This window comes from Dermacentor variabilis, chromosome 10, assembly GCF_050947875.1.
Source record: "Dermacentor variabilis isolate Ectoservices chromosome 10, ASM5094787v1, whole genome shotgun sequence".
In the NCBI taxonomy this organism is placed as follows: Eukaryota; Metazoa; Arthropoda; class Arachnida; order Ixodida; family Ixodidae; genus Dermacentor; species Dermacentor variabilis.
The window spans coordinates 23620138-23638903 of NC_134577.1; the positions used below are offsets into that span (position 1 = coordinate 23620138).

At 50.6% G+C, this 18766-nt stretch overlaps 3 protein-coding genes across 3 annotated transcripts; all 3 read right to left on the minus strand.

Moving 5' to 3' along the window:
• Positions 1 to 813: 813 nt before the first annotated feature.
• LOC142559456 (acetylcholinesterase-like) lies at positions 814 to 11054 on the minus strand. Its single transcript, XM_075671047.1, has 7 exons — positions 10731 to 11054; positions 9607 to 9849; positions 8965 to 9284; positions 7241 to 7457; positions 5177 to 5401; positions 2062 to 2303; positions 814 to 1260 (listed from the first exon to the last, which is right to left on the minus strand). The coding sequence occupies exons 1-7, from the start codon at positions 10929 to 10931 to the stop codon at positions 1053 to 1055; spliced, it is 1656 nt and encodes a 551-aa protein (XP_075527162.1). The 5' UTR covers positions 10932 to 11054; the 3' UTR covers positions 814 to 1052.
• A 1447-nt stretch (positions 11055 to 12501) lies between these two features.
• On the minus strand, positions 12502 to 15319 carry LOC142559939 (uncharacterized). The gene is made up of 3 exons (XM_075671641.1): positions 15145 to 15319; positions 12701 to 13200; positions 12502 to 12527 (listed from the first exon to the last, which is right to left on the minus strand). Exons 2-3 carry the CDS (start codon positions 13164 to 13166, stop codon positions 12502 to 12504), a joined length of 492 nt encoding a protein of 163 aa, XP_075527756.1. The 5' UTR covers positions 13167 to 13200; positions 15145 to 15319.
• A 689-nt stretch (positions 15320 to 16008) lies between these two features.
• Positions 16009 to 18280, minus strand: LOC142559940 (uncharacterized). The gene is made up of 2 exons (XM_075671642.1): positions 18079 to 18280; positions 16009 to 16883 (listed from the first exon to the last, which is right to left on the minus strand). The coding sequence occupies exons 1-2, from the start codon at positions 18278 to 18280 to the stop codon at positions 16009 to 16011; spliced, it is 1077 nt and encodes a 358-aa protein (XP_075527757.1).
• Positions 18281 to 18766: the final 486 nt, after the last annotated feature.

Sequence of the window (18766 nt, forward strand, 5' to 3'; positions counted from 1 at the left end):
TGGACACTCCAGGCGCATTACTGCCGTCGGCGTTGCCGTGAGGTTCCGTATAAAGTCCAGGGGCGATAAAACTGTCGCCGCGCGCCGTATGCTGTATGTGCGAGCGAAAGCGTGTGCAGGGGAGCCGGCGATCGCAACTCCAGGTCGCGCACGCAAGGGAGGGAAGCGGGGCGGAAGCACACAGTCAGCCGTCGCGCGAAGCTTCGGGGGAAGGGTGCAGAACTATTCATAAACGCTGACTTTCCCGGTGGTCCTTTCCTTTGCTGCTACCGAACTGCGTTTTAGCCACAGGAATGTTTGTGATGCCCTCTGCAATTTTCTATGCGAGACAAAATGAATTCATTAAGTTTTTCTTCTTTTGTAAATTAAATTTTGTATTGCGTAATACGTAGCTACAATAGAGTTTATATAACATCATTTTTATTCACACAAGTTCAAATTAGCAGTTTATTGAAATAATATTCATCAAAATTTTTTTAAACCCTTGCACCACGAACATGCTTCTACCTGTATACCAGCGGGACGAAGACAGCGATCTTCAGTCGACCCTATATCCTGCGTTACCCAACCGCATCCTGTAGGCAGTATTCAAGCGACGTCATATAAGTCCCATTGTAACATTCACAGCTTGTACAATGCTGCTAGAGATAAGCTAATCGAGACAACGCTTAGCTTTCCATCGTGCTGGCTCCACAACAATAAAGCCGTTTCGATGACGTCAGCGTGCATACCCCTGTATGTTTGCAAATGTCTAAATTCAAACCACTCCATATCTAACCTTCTGAATCCCTGCAAATCCAGCCTATATACGCGTGTTGCTCGAGAGCCATGCCATCGGAAGAACGGTTCTAAATGGAATCGATGTTTAATCTCTACGTGAAAAATGCAATCGCGCAAAATAAGGAATAAAGCTCCAGCAGAGAGGACGCCGCAAGTTCGCGGAGTCCGTACACTTTTGACTGGAACTGTAAAGAAAAGAATAACGAAAGGAAAGCGTGGGGAGCGCTTCAGCAATGCTGGCTGGTCAGGGCGCGATGGCGGTGCGTCGTCCCTCAAGTGGACGAAGACGAAAACGATGACGACGACGACGACGAAAACGACCACCGTGAAGACGACACAGCGCCAGAATCGCGCAGCGCCCGACAGCGCTGCCACTTTGGGTCTCGCTGCCCGGTCACTCCCTTCGGTCCCAGCTTCATGGTGGTGAGCCGGAGCGAGTCGTACGCTGGCCACTTGGAGGTCTTCAGAGTGGGTGGCTTCCTGCGACCAGTCCGCGCCGACACCCCATGAGCATAACAAAAGCTGCGTGCGTTTATACTAGACGTCAGAGTTGCGAAGAGGGTGAATTCAGTTCAATTCAACTCATTACCTTAAACACACATTTGAAGGGCACTACGCTGATTTTCTAGTTGACGGTAAGAGGAAGTAAATAAGTCGATGATAACTGGTGCGAAAGAAGCGCAACAACCACGGTAGGAAGACGAGAAAGAAAAGGGCGTCTTCTAGTCTTCCGCAATGTGTCAGGAGTACCCTGATACTTAGTGGCTCTTGTTAACCATTCCATGGAGAGGGCTTGGATGCCGTTGCAATGGAAACTCGCTAAAGTAATATTATTGCTCAAAAATCAAGGTAGCGGATATATACTGGAGAACATTCGGCATATACTTCATTAACGTAAAACCTTGTTAAGCTAATCGAAAATCATGAAAAATCAGTAAGTTCGTGAACACCAGAGAACTGCCGAGTCCTTTCCAAATTGATTTTAGACCAGGCTTGTTCACCTGGTGCGCGCACGCAGACACAGAGAGTCGAATTCATCTCGCCCGGCACCACGGGTAGTGTGCTGCACTGGTCACGCTAAAGCTTATGACAGTGTCGAGCATTCAATATTGTTGGACAGAATGAATGTACTAGATCTTTCAGAGTACGTTATATGATATGGACAGCCGAAATCTTGGAGGAGAGAGAAGTCTTCTGCGTTAGGAATGGTATTGCCTCTAGAAGGTTTAGACAGACCCGCGGTGTACCTGGCGTGGTGGACACTGCGTGCATATTGCTCACCCCGTGCGCGCGAACGTGGACCACACGCGTATCATGGTCCTGGACCACTGCTTGTCGAGCTCGCCAGAGGGGGCGCCGGGCCTGAGCGGCACGCCGAACACCAGCTCCACGTCCTCGAAGTGGACGGCCTCGGTCTCGTCCGTCCAGCTGGAGTACGTGGGCCGGTATCCCAGCACGTAGGCGTACACGCGGTTCTTCCACGCGTGCAGATGCTCGGCCAGCTGGGACATTGGACACGCCTCCTACGGAAGGAAAGCGGCCAGGCATGTACATACGCTACCCCTTCCCCTGTGTAGGGTAGCAAACCGGACGTGCGTCTGGTTGACCTCCCTACCTTTCCTTCCTCCCTTTTCATCCTCCTCCTCATCCTCCTATACGCTGAAGACTCTACTAAAGTATACACGTCAGGTCATGAATGAAAAAAAAAGCACTACATATGCTCGAGCACAACTTTCTGTGGGGACGAAGGAGAAGGCACGGCTGGAGAGGCGGAACAAGTGACGGCGTCTCCGACAGAGGCCGCGTAGTGTGGCCATTCTAACACCTCATAACGACCCCCACGCCACGGCATGCCGCCATGCGGCGGTCCAAATGTGGCTCCCGGAGGGCTTCCGAAACTGGGCCTCGAAACGCTGCTGCTCGGTTAGCGGCAACCGGCCTATAGAGGCCTCTTCATACAGGCTGTGGCCGCGTTTGGACTTGGACGCATGGTGTGCAAGCAACTGTGACAGAGGAAGACATCTTCAGATAACAAGGAAATTTTAATTGGAACGAATGAAAATGTACAATCGACGGCGATAAAGAATAAAGGGGAAATAAATAAATAAGACCTACGCATCGGGTTTAGATATGCGCATTTACTGTAGCACTTTCTGTGTGCATCATACAAGGACGCCGTGTGAATATTTTCCCCTGCTCTCTACTAATGTAATTACTTATTGTCGTGACAACCATGCTAAAAATGTTAGAACGACACATGGAGATTCATTATTGTATTTTAGCACTTGGTTATTCAGGGTCAATTCAGAAATCAGTAAAACTTTGGTAATCCTCACCTGGCACTCAAGCCTCTCCAATATGTAGAATGGGGCCCTAGAGACCACTGGTCGATAAAGGAATAGCGCAACAGAAACAGAGACAACGTTAAAAAAGAATGTAGAAACTCCTCTGGATTTCTCTAAGTATGCGTAAGCATATACCCCGAAATTTCGTTTGGCCCGCCCCCCAAATTTAATTTGGCCCACCTCACAAATCAAGTAGGCGCAATCTAAATTTAGGTTGGCCCACCCCCGAAATTCAATTTTGCCCACCCCCAAATTTTAAGTTGGTCCACCCCCACATTTCAAGTTGCCGTTCGCTGGTGAACACCGACAACTGCCAGAAGAACAACTACTACTACAGTGCGCGTACTAAAACACAACTTGCATTCAACCTCAGATTCATATCTGAGATGCGCCGCAGACACGAGTACGATGTCGTTACTGAGCCAAACACAGTTTATGAGCACCACTCCGGCCGTAAGAGAACTTTGCCTCGATAGGTGGTTAGCTACTGCATAGCCCTTCGGCGAGCAAACTCGGCTTCATCCAGTTTAAAAAGCTATTCCTCTAGATGACGTCGTACTATATAACCAGTAGTTTTGCGTGGCCCGGGGTACAGCGCTTTATCTGACTGCCAGGATTTCTCTGCGATATTGGGGAAACACCACACTGCTTGCGGACAACTTTCTGCGGCAATGACGGGCAGGCTCCCACATTCTCAACCGCGTTAGGTTAAGCTGGAGAAAAGAAAACGTAATCATCTCGTTTACAACAGCAAAGTAAGACAAAGGAGACCAGTACTTATTCTGCTTTTCTCTTATGCATTTGGGTGAATGTGAAACCGTCACACGTGGAAGCTACACTGACTCCCCCCGTATCTGTTCCGAAAAGATTGACAGTCAAGTATCCTTTACGTGCGAAATTCGTATTGTGCTTCCCAAAGTAATCGGTTACGTCCATGATGCTTGACGTCATACGTTGTCACGTGTCCTTAACAACTATACCTTTATGCACCTTGCTCTAATTTGTACCAACCTTAATCCACGTTAATCCGATTTTGTTCATTTTCCTTGCACGTGCGGCGTTCCCCAAAACGGTTGTCGCAAGCCGTCGGCGAAGACCGACGATACAGGCCCGTTTGCGGCGGCGTAGTCGGTATCAAATGTCAATCAATGGGCAGCCAGCGACTCAACCTGCGCGGGAGCTCCGACTTTGCTTCGAAACGCAATTACCAATGGTTACAGAGCAGAAAAACTAACTGGCGTATACCTAACTCGAATAGACAGCAGCTCCTTCGCGCGGTTAACTTTGACTAGTAAGCTGCGTAATGTTGGTTCTCACGTCGCCTTTGGAGCATAGAGCTCAAGTAGGAGTTTGTACGGCAGCAGCGGTGATAGGTGCACCGCGTGTTTCGTGGCAAAGAAAGAGCAGCGCCAGAGTGGGAGCCCCGAAGCGGCCGTACGACCTGGATGTCGGCGAGAACGCGCAGCCGCGGACGCCGGCGTCGGCGGAGCCGGTGCGGAATACTGGAACACGCGTGGGATATATAACGCAAACTATAGAAATAGCACAAAGTTCTGATATAGCGAAGAAATTGAAAAGGCTCGGATGTAGCGAAGAAATTGGGCCAGGTATAGCAAAGCACCTGCAAAGTGCGACTGGACTGTCGGTATAGGTACCCTGCGCTGAAGCTTTCCACCGTATGGAGCGCCTTCGTAACGCACGTCTAAGCCCTATGCTTCATCGCGCACGAGCGTGTGTTTGAAGGGTCCCTATTCCAGAATTGAAAGAAGCGCCAGAACACACTGTCTAGCCAGCGTAGAAACCTAATTTGGAATGACACCGATTCAGATCTCTGATATGACGCTTGGGAATGCTCATCGCGAGGCACTGGTCGCACTCGAGCAGCCCTAGCGGCTGGCGTCGGCGATACTGGTGCGATAGACGAAAGAGTCGCAGCAAGCTCTGGGTGCCCATAACCGCTATCGCAAGAAATGAGTTTTGTACGCGCAGTGGTCCGCCGGAAGCGCGACCTCAGAAATGAAGATGAGCTAGCTGTCCATAACGGCGCTCACCAGGACGTCCCCTAAGGCCTCCTGGTACGACTCGTCGGCGACGGTCGGATCGAGCACGACGCCCGTGGCGTTCTGCCAGCGATCGAGGTTGTCCTGTCCGATCAGCAGCGCGGCGAGCTGCTGGGGATCGCCGGAGCCGGTGCGTTGCTGCTCGACGAACCACGGGTAGGAGCCCTCGTTCTGCACTCTGCCCAGCAGGAACTGCTTGCCCTGGGGCCCCGACGCCTGCGTGCCGGGTGGAACGTTACAGTGCTTACGGTACGGTTGCGATCTTCTGTCAGCTCAGCCGAGTGCAACAGCGTCGCCGACCGATTCGGCAATCGCTGGAAGGAGCGACTCGTGACCGGCTGCTCGGTGCCTGATGGGCGCAGCCCTCCGAGACGCCCTCGAAGCAAGACTGAGGTCCCTAAGCAAGACCGAACTGCAGAGACACCTTTTGTGCGCCAACGCGGCACTGTTTGCACCAACGTCACCCATGTGGGCAAGCACTCACTCGTGTGGGCACCCACTCATCCATGCATGCACCCACATTCCGGGAAGGCTGCGCCCTGGGAGAACAGCATGGCTTCCGCAAGTAGGAGGCGCTCTCGCCCGGAGGTGGCTCGTGAGTGTACCGAAGGAAAAACTGGATTAGCTCCACAGTAGTCTAGCTCCGGAGTAGTCCCGAGACTCCACATATGTTTGTACTGTAAATAAAGGTTTTCTTATCTCTCATGCTTTCACCATCCAGGCTTGGTCTCCTAGCTCATTCCTGCGGTGAAGTCCGATCCTGATATACGGTAAGGATAGAACCGAGCACGTTGATGCCACATTTTAAACTTAATGGCACCTGCCTTTCCTTTTGCCTTTTCCTTTCAAACCGAATAAAAAATACGAAGAATATATTTATATGGGCCACAGAAGTTGCCATAATCTTTGCCTCCCGCGACGTCGCCAAGGATTTTTGTCGTGACGACACAGTTTCTCCAGTTGCGTCCGGCTTTCAGCGGGTGAAACTTGTTCGGACCACGGCATCCGATATCTCTGCGAGATGCTGTGGAAATATGATATAATATTTTGAAAAATCGCATCTGCAGCCGTGTACAAACACTGCATGACTCCAGACGCGATCCGTTGTACCGGCTCTACACCTATACTGCTACTTAAGGAGAACACGTGGTACGACGTCGCGTCCGATGGTGCACGCGAAGAGTGTGAAAGATGTACGCTCCTCGACTGTTTGGAGGCCGTTCGAATCCGATGCTGCCCGTTGGGACGTTGCTGGAGCCGTTGCTGCACCCACGCGGCCACCTGATGGCACTCTCTGCGTCACTATCTGACGTCAAAGGCGCGAAGACGTCGACGGACAGAGGGTCGTAAACACAGGTCGTCTACAGATAAGGGGGCGCTTCGTCTTCGCGCCTTCCACACCAGACTATACACAACGAACACGCCCAGCTATCTCCTAACTCTACATCCTAACTCTACGTCAGTACTAAGCAAGAAGGCGTATGAATTAACACGTTACGAATAAGCGTGAGGCATCGCGCACACGAGGACGATACTGAGGACGAAGACTCCCTGCGTGCGCGTTTGCGCTACACTCCGCGTAATGCAAATACCAACGAGCCACTCAGTCTGTCGTTATGAATAAGCGGTGTCCGTATCGCTTCTACCCGCAGCTGGCGACGGTTCCGTCAGAGCAATAGAAATCAGTGGGCCCGTATACGCATCGAATGGAATTAGAAAAATATAATGCCGCCTCAGCTCCTGTAAGCGCTGTAACTTGACAACATGCCGATGAAGTGGAGAGTGCACAACAGGTTTTGCATGGCCTGCACTATATAAGCATGCGTTCTAATATATAGGTAAAATACATGTTTTTTTTGCCGCAAGTTAAAACACACACAAAAGGAAGACACATATAGACAACACAGGCGGTTGTCACCCGTGTTGTCTATATGTGCCTTCCTTTTGTGTGTGTTTAACTTGTGGCAAAAAAAAAACGTCTTTTAGCAAGCACCAACTAGGCCAACAAGCGGTTCTGTTGCAAAATAATATATAGGTGTATGAGTGAAGGCATACTTCTGAGGCCGGCGTCTCCAGCGCCAGCCGTATTTGCGGCCTCGACAGTGGCGCCCTCTTGAACACGGGCACGAAGGTGGGCGCCATCTTGCTACGGGCCACCGCATCCACGGACGCGTTCTGCAGGCACCGCAGCGACTCCTCGGTCACCAAGTCGGCGACGCATTGGACGCTGGTCGCCAGACGAATGGTACCTTTGACGCCATCACCTCCGTACCTGGCAGAAAACAGCACTAAGGCTATAACCTACAGGGAAACGACGAGGCACCTGTGTCACGTAATAGTGCGGGCAACTTTGCGCACCACGAGAGGAGAGCCTTTGGGGCTGCTTGCAAACCATGCGGGTTCTCTGAGTCTACGAAATTTGATTGAAAAGAGTTACTGACATGACACTACCGACCATTTCATTTCTTGCTATAAAGTGAAAGTCCTACACATCGAAACGCACAAAAAATTACTGGCAGGAGTCAGAAGTGCCCTCAATAATTTACTATAACAGCTTTTGTACGAACCGGCTTCGGTTTCGTTTTTACAGAAGGTGTAGACGCACCATGACGTCACGACCCAGAAAATGGTCACGTGGGAGCAGAACATCGTGGCGTTTTCGCGCTGGCTCCATATGCTCGCTCGGTGTTCTGCTACATCGCGCCGCGCTACGAGTTACGTCACAACAGACGACTGAGCAAGATGGAGCAAGTGTCAAAACATCACGATGTTCTGCACCCTAATTTGCAGGGCCATAAATCTATAAATTATATGCTCAACCTTTCGACGGGAATTTCGAAAGGATAATTCTCTAGACAGGTTTTATGTATATGTACCAGTTCGAGGGAGCGCAAGCAATTCGTGAAATTATTGCTTTATGTAAGCTTACATTCCACACACTATAGAGACAGTATTAAGGGCGTCTTTGAAGGCTGTTTCAAGTTTTCATGCTTAGAGTTCCCGCTTAGTAAATCTGAAGGACGTCCTTGAGATCGCCTATGCGCTAGCCATAGGTATAGACAGGCTATGTGAGAAACATCCATTACTTAACGTTCTTTTCTTAATGAAGATTTTTTGTTCTGGACGCTCGTTTAACAATGACAAACTTGGTTAAAAAACAGTTGTCGATATCAACGGGCTGCAATCTCTACCTACATGTAAGGGTTAAAGCCTAAATCAGACCAAATGGCGAGCTTCAACGTTCCAAAGGAACGTATACGCAGGCTATAAGACACGCTAATGGGGAGCTCCGGGTTATTTTCAACCACCTGAGGTCCTTTAACGACCAGCTAAATCTTAGCACACGACTTTTGTTACATTCCGCGCGCACCGGAGTGCGGCTGCCGTGACGAAGTATCCAACCAGCGACCTCGCACTGCACAGCAGAGCGCCCTTCACTCTAACCCAACGCGGTGGGTACCTGTGGAAGGGTCCTCCACTCTGCAGGATGAAGCGAGTGACGCTGCGGGTCCAGAAGCCAGAGTCCCCGGTGAACAGGTGGTAGCCCAGTTAAAACTTGCAAGTCCTGCCTGTGTGTGCGCGGTGTATACTCCAACCTCGGTACGAGGAACGTGGACATTACGAACTTTCGGATATAACAAAGTAAATCCAGAACGCTTATACCCAACACCAGCGCGTAACGCACATACGCCTATGACGAATATCGGATATAACAAAGGTATATGTAGCATTATCAAGTCGGATGCGGACTTCGTTATAGCGAAGTGTCGACTGCCTACCTATGGAAGGGTCCCCCGCTCTGCAGGATGAAGCGAGTCACACTGCGCGTCCAGAAACCGGAGTCCCCGCTGAACAGGTGGTAGCCCAGGGACGTCGCCCCGGCGTCGTGGCCCGCCAGCACCAGGCGGGACGCGTTGCCGCCGAAGTGTTCGATGTTGGCCAGCGTCCACGAGAGCGCCAGCCGCTGGTCGTGCAGGCCGACGTTGCCCGGCAACGTGTTGGCCGACGGGCCGCTGAGGAAGCCCAGTGCCCCGACCCGGTAGTTCGGCACGACCACCACCAGGTCGCCCAGGGCGGACAGGTACCGGCCGTCGTAGAGCTGCAAGCGGGATCGTCAACTCGAAATGTAATTTACTTGCAGTTGATCCTGGCAGAAATACCACGAACACGCAGCTTCGTCCTGCGTGCAGCGCACGTCCAGAATCAACGCCTCCAGGCGCCATTGAACCTGCGAAGGTCTGCATCAACGCGTGGCTTGTAATGATCGAACGTTCGGCGAAGCGCGGTCCCCCCGCTCACGTGTTAACCTTAAGAGTGGACGAGCTTGTACGTAATGCCCCCCCAACCAGCTCACCCCTCCGTCCTGCGAAACTTCATCGGTGTGTCGAAGCCACCGGCAACTTTGTCGCTGGATCACGCACCTCGAAGCTGTTCCCGCCGTTCTGGAAGGACGCCCCGTAGAGGAAGAAGAGCACGGTCTTCCCTCGGCACGAGCCGGGCTCCGTATCGGGCGAGCAATTTCGAGCCGGCACCCAGATGTTGACGTGGAGGCAGTCCTCACTTCCGTTGGCGGTGTTGACCAACTGCTGACCGAGGTAGAAGTCTTGCTGCGGACAGGGCGGCCGCTTGGCCAGGCTGTCCAGGGTATTTCCGCTCTCGTCCCTCTGCATGCGGCAAGAAACGCGCTCTCCCTGTTGTGCACGGCCATTCCAATGAACTGGACACGTATCGATCCATTTCGCAGATGTGAGACGACCACAGTGTAACGAAGCCTATTTTATAAGGGTAAATTCTAATAGGGTCAGGGGTCCTTTAGGCCACTTTTGCAGCTTTTCTTTTCCTTCAACTATTCCATTTTTCATCAACCGAATAAAAGAAAAATAACACGGGAGGTTTGAAGATTAACATGCAAACGACTAAAGTGGTTTCGCATAGCCAGCTGGTAAGGCAACAATATCTCGCGAGGGACGGTCAGCGTGAGATCAAGGCAAAGTTGTTACAGGGGACCTCCAATCGCGAAGACGACTTCCTGGACAAATGGAAATCGGTCGAAGCGAACGCGGCATGCCGGCAATTGTATTCCTTGTATCGGGTTACTACGGTCCAAAGCACAATTTTCTAAAATACAAAGGAGCCAACTTGTTTCTAGGGATGAATGAAGGGGCCTGGAGGCGAGAATTAAAAAAAGATCCGATCAACAGCTGCTCCAGGGCTGAGATGTAGTTTGCTGGTAAAATCAGCCACGTCGAAAGTCGTCTTCGACCTAGATACTACGACGAAGGAGCGACGAAGGAGCCACGAGAGCTGCGCATGCTCGCTGCACAAAGCACAAAGGCACGAGTGTGATGTCCTCCGGCTCTCAGCTATTTAGAGACAGTAGGGATGTCGCCAGAACTCGGCGTTACCGGGCAATTTCTGGCGCAGAGGTTGACCTAAGGCCAAAACCAGGCAGATTTGGTGACCTTACTAAAACCCGCGACGTTCAGAATGACATGAAGCGATCATCTCCTTCCAAAGGGGTAAATAAAGCCCCAACATCGCGTACCCCCAGTGGCGTGTCCAGCGGTAGCGGCGGCTTGAAGCGCAGAGGTCCTCGGGGCACCCTGGCGAACGGGACGGCCAGGAAGGCGTGCACGGTCCACTGGCGTCCCTGGTCGCTGACCACAATCTTCTCCCCACGCACGGCGCCGAACAAGCCCCTGACCATCGGTCGGTCGCGGTTCCACCATTGTTCCATGAGGAACATGCTCAAAACTGCTATGGTGAGCACCAACACGACGGCCAGGCCAGGCGTGAAGAGTCTGCTGCAGAGAGACCTGCGATGGGGTCATCTGCTTTTTAGACGAGTGTGTCGATCTGCCGTCAAGGTTACCGACTGGTCACACAAACAAAGAGACATATGTGGCGTTGCCGACATCACTGATCAACGCGAGTACCCATCACAAACTCCAGATATATATGACCGCAAAAATGACAGAAAGAGGGTAGGCTGAGCAAGTTGCTAGGGATTCACGCATGCGGAGACGCAGGCGTATGAATCACGGACACGATAAGAAGACCGAGAACGGTGTTTGTGTTGTCCTCGTTATTCTTATTGTGTCCCTGTTTTCTGACAATGTGATAAACCGCAGTGCTTGCACAGACAGACGGACGAACGGACGGAGAGACAGTCATTAAACAGACTATGTACGCGGCTGCTTACTAACAACAGCTGCCAGCTGCGTCTTCAGCGGTTCGTACTTACACACCAGTCTGGCATCCCTTCAGACCCGCATTCATTTGTTCATAAAAAAATAAGTCCTAATTATTTCAAAACTGCATAAATGGGTGCTGATATAACCTGAGTCCAACAGCTATATTGTTTCTCCTTCTGAAGCACCGACAAGCTCACACGTGAAATAATAGAGGCACAATCGTTATCGACGCTTGGTTTCGGTCCTGCGCGCACAACGTTTCTGCAAATTTCGAGAGCAGACGATACTGAGTAACGAAATATGAGTAGACGCCATCTCGAATGTCCTTCAAGACAGGAAGCCGATAATCAGGGCTGGGCAAATATACTTTGCAATTGTATCATGATACGATGCAAGATACTCGGGCAACAAGGATTTTAGGTACAGATACAAGATACTACCGCAATTATTGTAGCCGATACGATACTTTCCATTTGTATATTAAGATACTTCGCTACATTCGCAAATTTCTTATTACAGATCCACATAACGTAGCAGCGAACGCTCACGCACAAAAATGTTTGCTCGGGAATTTTTCAATTCCGACCAACCTTATTTCATATGAATGGAATGCCTGTTAAATCTCGAAATGTTTTGTCTTTCTTGTTCAAAGTATAATAGTTTCATTCCGAAACAATTTATTAGCGTTGCTATGAGCTGCTCAACATGAAAGCTCTTTATACGCTACGCGGTCAAGCGGCTTTCGCCTGTCGCTTTTGTAATTGATGAGAGTCGGTCCTACGGTTGCCGTCCGGCTAGCGGGTCGCCATCTAATTACAAGAACGTAAATAAGATGCCTCTACACGATGGCGCAAATACCGCTGTGGAGTTTCACCTGCAATGACACAGGTAGCGATATTTTTTTTTGTGACGCATCGTGTATATATAGAGAGCACATGAAGCTGCAATGCCCTTTCATATTCTACTTATATGCTGGCGTAAAGCGTTCGTTAGCGACATATTCATTGAGTTACCATCCTTTTACAAGTTTTTTTTTCTACGAGAAAATTTGTGCAGCCGAAAAAAACGTTTCATGCGTATTGCAGTGGCACATAGCGTCGTAGGATACCGACACTGTTTACCCTAGCGCCACTTGTAGCTCGGATTACCTGGTGATTTGGAACAGTAAAAAAATTTAGGTGTGAATTAAAAAATATATATATATCTAAGTAAAATAGAAAGGCGGTTCCGTATCACACAATCACAGCGAGTATGTAGGAACACAATGAAAGCGGCGCCACTAATATCTATGTCATTTAAGCATGGAGTATTCTCAACCTACCTGTTAAAGACAATAGAAAGCTCAGTGGCCGTGGAAATTCAGCCCTGGCCATGGTCACTACCTCTGCGCTATAAGCCTCGCCACCACCTCTGCTCTCCGACGCGGCCCACTCCACTGAATGCCAGAAAAACGGATACGATGCTTGCCGTTTAGCTTTGGGCCTGTCCCACCGGTCGCGCAACTTCAGAGGTTGGTGCAGATCCCTGCGTCCAGGTGGCGACCGCGGAGGAAGAAGTGACGACTCGAGCATCCTGTGCTCTAAGCTGGGCAGCACGAGGGGCTCGATCTTCGGCTTGGCTCCGGGATCGATGTCCGACTCCATTGCGCGCTGTAGCTCGGGTTCATCCACTTTGGGTTCTTCCTTGGGTTCGCTCGCAACGTCTTCGCGAGGCCTCCTCCCGACGGAAGCCGCGCTGTCCACTGTGAACGGCGAGGTGGCTCCGGACAGCAGCGTTGTCGTTCGCATGCGCTCCGTCCGTAGAGGTGACCACGCTGCCGAGCTACGTCGTTCGGGTGAACGTGCGCGAAATGAGAAGAAAACAAAACAACAAAGATGCAGTTTGTGGCATAATCGTTGCTGTGTTATCGTGTTTAGTTTTTGTCACGCCACGGCCCCTGACGCGATGCCCTGCGCATGCGTGACATGCACACATACGTATATATACTTCGGAGCAATAAAGGTGGGGAGTTCATTCCTGTTCGTGTTCAAGACGGTGTCGTTCGTCGCGGAAACACGACATGGTGTCAGAAGTGGTCGTCGCAAAATTGGTTGGAACCACGGGAGACGTGAGAAGATACAGCTACGGCCGACCTCCATCGTTGGCGTTCTCGGCTAGGACACGATAACACAGCAACGATTATGCCACACTGTTGCGACTAAAGTCACTTGATAAGGCGGAAGCTTGGGCGAGTTGGATATGCAACATCGACATGTTCGCACAGGGCGCGTGTTGTGTTCTTCCTAGAGTCCTGGTCTTTGGCGCTGTGCAAACATGTCGACTGAAGCCAGCTGAGAGGGAAGAAATACCAGGTACGATATAACGCAAGGAATCCATCTGCTCGATTCTATTCCATTTCTCGACGCCCACCTTTCATGGTCGGCCGATCCCATTGATTACGTACGCGCCGAGCGCTGATTGGACCACTGACGAAAGGCGAAAACAAATAGCGTTGAGATATGATAATCGCGTTACAGTGACCGAGGTTGCTTTCACAGAAAAGGAATGGTCAGTCGCTCCTTTCAATGGACAATTAAGAGCAGCGATAAGGTATAAACTTAGCAATCTGGCTGATGTTCATCATGACGGTAGTGTAAGAGAAACGGCTACGCACAAGACAAAGAAAGGTCCACACGGGGGAAGCGCACAGTATAAGAGCATTGACCTGAGTTCTGTCAACAAAGAAGCACAGACGATAAGCGCGTTGTCCTGCGCTGTCTCACCGTCTCCCTCTGCGCGGCTGTCGTTATGGTAGTTATATGGCAAAGTTGTGTAAGAAAAACGTTTGCATCCTGCCATGATCACTGCGCGATCGAGCAGCTCCCAATGTTGAGAAACGACGTTCCTGTCTTCGACTGCTTCCAGACGGGCATGAGCTACAGTTTACAGCAAAATGGCGCCGGCCTATGGAGGACTCACGTAGCGCGTAGGTTTTACTGTCATTCAGAAACCTGACAGCGCTTTAATGCAGCCAAGCTTGTGAAGTGGCCGATCCGTCAAAACGAACTATATGAAACCGCTCTAACGTTCGCAGCTGCGTCGGCGATTGAAGAGAATAAAGCTAACTGGACAAATAATACCGGGCCATCAGTCGAAATCCCGAATTCACCAGCCAATTCGACAGCGAGACGTCGCAATTAAGCCCCCAGAACAGCGGGCACATACCCAAAATGTAGCAGCCAGAAGTGTCCGCTAGGTGACTGTCTAAATTCACTGTTGTCGCAGAGATTCCAATGCGCGAGACATGCTGTCCGGTCTGCCGAGGTAGCTACGTTGCTATATGACGTCTACTCTCTGAACATGATGTCGTCGGTGCGATAACCGGCCGCAGCGGCCGCGTTCTCATGGGTACAGAGTGCAAAAAATACTTGATACTTAGGTCAAGGTGCTCTTTAATAAACACATGGTGGGTGAAGTCCCGGATTCGGCGTCTGTCATCGCTCCTGCATTGCCTTGGGGTCTTAAGACCGACCGACCGACCGACCGACCGACCGACCGACCAACAGACCTACCGATCCACCGACAGACCCACCGGCTCGCTCACTCGCTCGCTCGCTCGCTCGCTCGCTCACTCACTCACTCACTCACTCACTCACTCACTCACTCACTCACTCACTCACTCACTCACTCACTCACTCACTCACTCACTCACTCACTCACTCACTCACTCACTCACTCACTCACTCACTCACTCACTCACTCAATCAATCAATCAAAAGCGCTGACCTGTGCGTCGCGTCCTTTCTAGGGACCCTCGCGTGGGCAGTCCCTTTCTCGGTGTGCGCCTCAACCACGGAAGCAGAGGTGCTGTCTTCGCTGTGGCCTGCTATTTCTTCGGAGGTCAGATGACGAATCCCAGTGTCCGCGCTAAGACTGACGTCTGTCAATGTCACCGTCCGAGCGGCTGAAACCAGACGTTAGCCTTCACTGAGTATTTAACGCCACAGTATGGTTGAAAAAAAGAGAGCGAGTCGCAAGACAACCTGAGTTTACAATGCCAGTAAGTGTTACCACTACCCTCGTCAGAACTTCGACGCGCTGTCCTGCGCGAGAGGCAGAAATATATCTGCCCACTAGCGTCCTCCGCGACACATTGTGATAGGCTGAGCGGCGGTCGAGGAGGCGAAGCCGCAAATCGCGTAACTTAACTGCTCAAGTGCAGCTGTTCACAGCGGATGCCGCTAGAGGGCGCAGCATGCGCTGAAAGCCACGTGCTCAGCTGCTCGCGTTTCATTCTCTCGTGACAGACCATTCTAAACAAATTCAACGCTGGCAGCTGTAAATGAGGGTTACGTTCACTGCTATTGCAACCGGTTACAACACTGAAATTTGTCGTGCGAACAATGCCCACATTTTCAAGTGACAAAGTTGAGCGTTTAAGTCACTGCTTGTCGCAGAGGCTTTCATAAATTCCGTACAAACAACAAAAGAGAAGTACAAAAAGACGGTATAATATATATGCCTATAGCCAATCGCCACAAAGCTTACTCTGCCTAAAGTGCTTCCTAAATTACGCGGTTTTCCCGACTCGAGCATCGGAGCACAGAGGGTTGCAAACCTGGGCACTACCAAATTTCGCCATGTGCAGACTTACAGTGTGTGACAGCGTGGAACACCCACGACTATGATAGCAAGAACTGCAAGTTTGGCACCCTTGCCTGTTTGTTCCGTGGCGGGTTCCGCGGCAGCTCGTCCGAGTGATTCTACAGATTTTGCAGGGGGGTCCCTAGAGGCTGCCTTTGAAGGTTCCGTGGATGGTCTCTCGAACAGTTCCACGAATGGCTCCTTGCAATGTTCCTTCGAAGCTCGCTGGGAAGATTTCTTGAAAGCTGCTTCGAAAGATTTCTTAGAAGGCTCCCCCAAACTTTTTCTCGAAGCTCCGCAGGACGTTTGCTCGGAAGGTTCCTTTGAAATTTCCTTGTATGGTCCGTCGGACAGTTCCTTGGAAGTTGTTTTAGAAAGCTCCCGAGTGGGCGTCTCGGAATGTCCTTGAAGTGACTTTTTGGAACGTTCTTTGGAACGCTGCTTCGAAAACCTCCTGGTTGGATCCTCACATGGTTGCTTCAAAGTCTCCTTGGCAGTCACCTTAGACGGTTCGTTGGAAGGTCCCTCGGATGGTTCCCTCGAATGTTTCTTGGAAGGTCCCTTCGTAGGTTCTCCGGAAAGAAGCTTCACGAAATGTTCCCCAGATGTCTCTTTGGAAGGTTCCCGAGTAGGTTCTGTGGACGTTTTCTCGCCCGTTCGCGGTACGTAAGGTATTCCCAGCTGCGAAAGGCGACGCGGTAACCACTGGTCGCTCGGCACCTTGACGACAGGCGAGCACTTGGTGGTCGCACCGCCGGTTGACTCCTCGGCCTGGTCAGAACCGGGGTCCGGCGACTCGAGCCATTCGGGCATGGTCTCAGAAACCGGAGCCAGCGTTGCCGAAGGCAAAGATCCGCGGGCACTGTCCTCTCTGGCCTGCTCTGGAAGGGAAAGGGAGAAAATCGGTGCCCGCTTTGCATCGTGTCCCAGGCTCTTCTTGCGTGCGCAGCGCCCTCTAGCCACTTCTGTACGCCCGAAAGGGATGGCACCCCATTACGAGACTATATAAAGAAGAAACGCTAAAGAGGTATTTATTCAGTTTAGATTTTAAAAAATATATCTTACCGTCTTTATTTGGCAGTAATAGGTTAATTATTGCGAGAAAAAAAATGAAGATCCTTCTTTTTTTTAATTTCGTGCAAAACTCTAGTTAGAACATCAACGTGACCTCACAGATTGCAAAGTATATTTTTGTATTTGGCTGTTTCAAGCTCAATAAAAGATTTGGGAAATTTCTAACGTCATTTATCGTGCCTTCTATAATAAGAGTTATATTTAGTATAATCAGAAGGGTAATTTACTAACACAGTTGAAAATTTGTTTCCTCTCTCTTTGGTGCTCCTTTAGAAGAGCGTGCAATAAAAAGGAACGATAAAACACAGCTAGCATCGTTAAAATATTCTTTCCAAGCATCATACGCACTTACTTCGAGGCAAAAGTTCGATTACGGCTGGAAGAAACGAGGGCCAAATTTTCAACTTCGGATTTCGTGCCTCAACCGGGGCGCCGATGACGTCTGTGCGAGACCCCACGGATTATATTTCTTCTCGCTTATTTGGGCCGCTTTCGGGCAGTATACTGTATACTGTATACTTATGTAAATATGTATGTCTCCTCCTTATTAAAGAAATAAACTGAAACTGAAAGTTCGGAGCAGTTAAGACGATCGACTGGTTGCGCACATTGGACCGCCTCGTAACGTTTCTCTATTGAAAAACACTGATAGCTCGCACCCAAAACTTGCCCTAATCTATGACGTCATGGCCAGCTAAAGGAGAAATTTCAGGCTTCCGCTAGCGCAAGCGCCTCTTCCAATTAGCGACCCCCTGCTATTTTTACGCTCTCGCCGCTCTCACAGTAATAACATTGGTTCACAGAGCCCCGCGCCATCACGCGTCATCACACGTCATAATACGTCATCAGCAGCCAGCGACAATGCATCGGAAATCGTTGCGGTGTATACACATCGTAATCACCTGCAGTGTCTCGCAGAATGGACAAGTAACGACCACACAAAAGCAGGGGGGGGGGGGGGACCTGTCTCGGGGTACCGGCGGGGAAAACTCGTGGTGTTACCTTTGGCGGACTCTTTGTCGCGGTTTCTGGATGTCGTGGTAAGCGCCGTTTCGTAGGAGCTCGTGGTCGTCGACATCTCGGGGGGCTCACCGTTCCTCATGGCTGGCTGGCGGTCCGAACCCTGGCACGAACGCCGAATGGTGACCTGTCGTGAGCGCGCGCGCACCCAGTTGGCGATGATGATGACCCAAAATGTTGGCATATATGGCAAAAGGGCCAAGATGGATGTCGCAGCGGAGTGCCAAGAAAAAAAGAAGACGGAGAACACGATATACACTACCCATTCACGCGACTATAGTCTTTGTTTTCACGGTCACTTCCTTTGTTTTTGTTTGTTCGTTTTTTACATCCTGCCGATCGAGTCATGGCCTATCCAACTTAGTGGGCATACACGCCATAAATGCGACGATGATATAGTGATCTAAATAAAGGAAAGCCGCTTGATTCTGCAACCCATTTCTGCAACCATTCTGCAACCAAGAAATCTTGGCCAATCCCCCGCATTGGGTACGCGCCATCGAAGAAGGAAATCCAATCCCATCCAATCCAACCCGTGAGGGAGCACGGTGAAAATAAATGCGCCTCATAATCAGTCATAGTAAGTCGAATTTGGGCGCATAAGTGGTCGATCGCTTTTGTGGATGCAACCATACTGAGAGCGAAAGGGACTCACAGATCGAGTGATTAA

Coding starts and splice junctions, on each gene's coding strand:
- LOC142559940 (XM_075671642.1), bottom strand. CDS start 18,280: ATGCCAACATTTTGGGTCATCATCATCGCCAACTGGGTGCGCGCGCGC. Junction 16,884..18,078: donor CGACAAAGAGTCCGCCAAAG/GTAACACCACGA, acceptor TTTCCCTTCCAG/AGCAGGCCAGAGAGGACAGT.
- LOC142559939 (XM_075671641.1), bottom strand. CDS start 13,166: ATGCGAACGACAACGCTGCTGTCCGGAGCCACCTCGCCGTTCACAGTG. Junction 12,528..12,700: donor CTTTCTATTGTCTTTAACAG/GTAGGTTGAGAA, acceptor CCAAATCACCAG/GTAATCCGAGCTACAAGTGG.
- LOC142559456 (XM_075671047.1), bottom strand. CDS start 10,931: ATGTTCCTCATGGAACAATGGTGGAACCGCGACCGACCGATGGTCAGG. Junction 5,402..7,240: donor TGGAGACGCCGGCCTCAGAA/GTATGCCTTCAC, acceptor CCCGGCACGCAG/GCGTCGGGGCCCCAGGGCAA. Junction 2,304..5,176: donor AGGCCTTAGGGGACGTCCTG/GTGAGCGCCGTT, acceptor TTCCTTCCGTAG/GAGGCGTGTCCAATGTCCCA.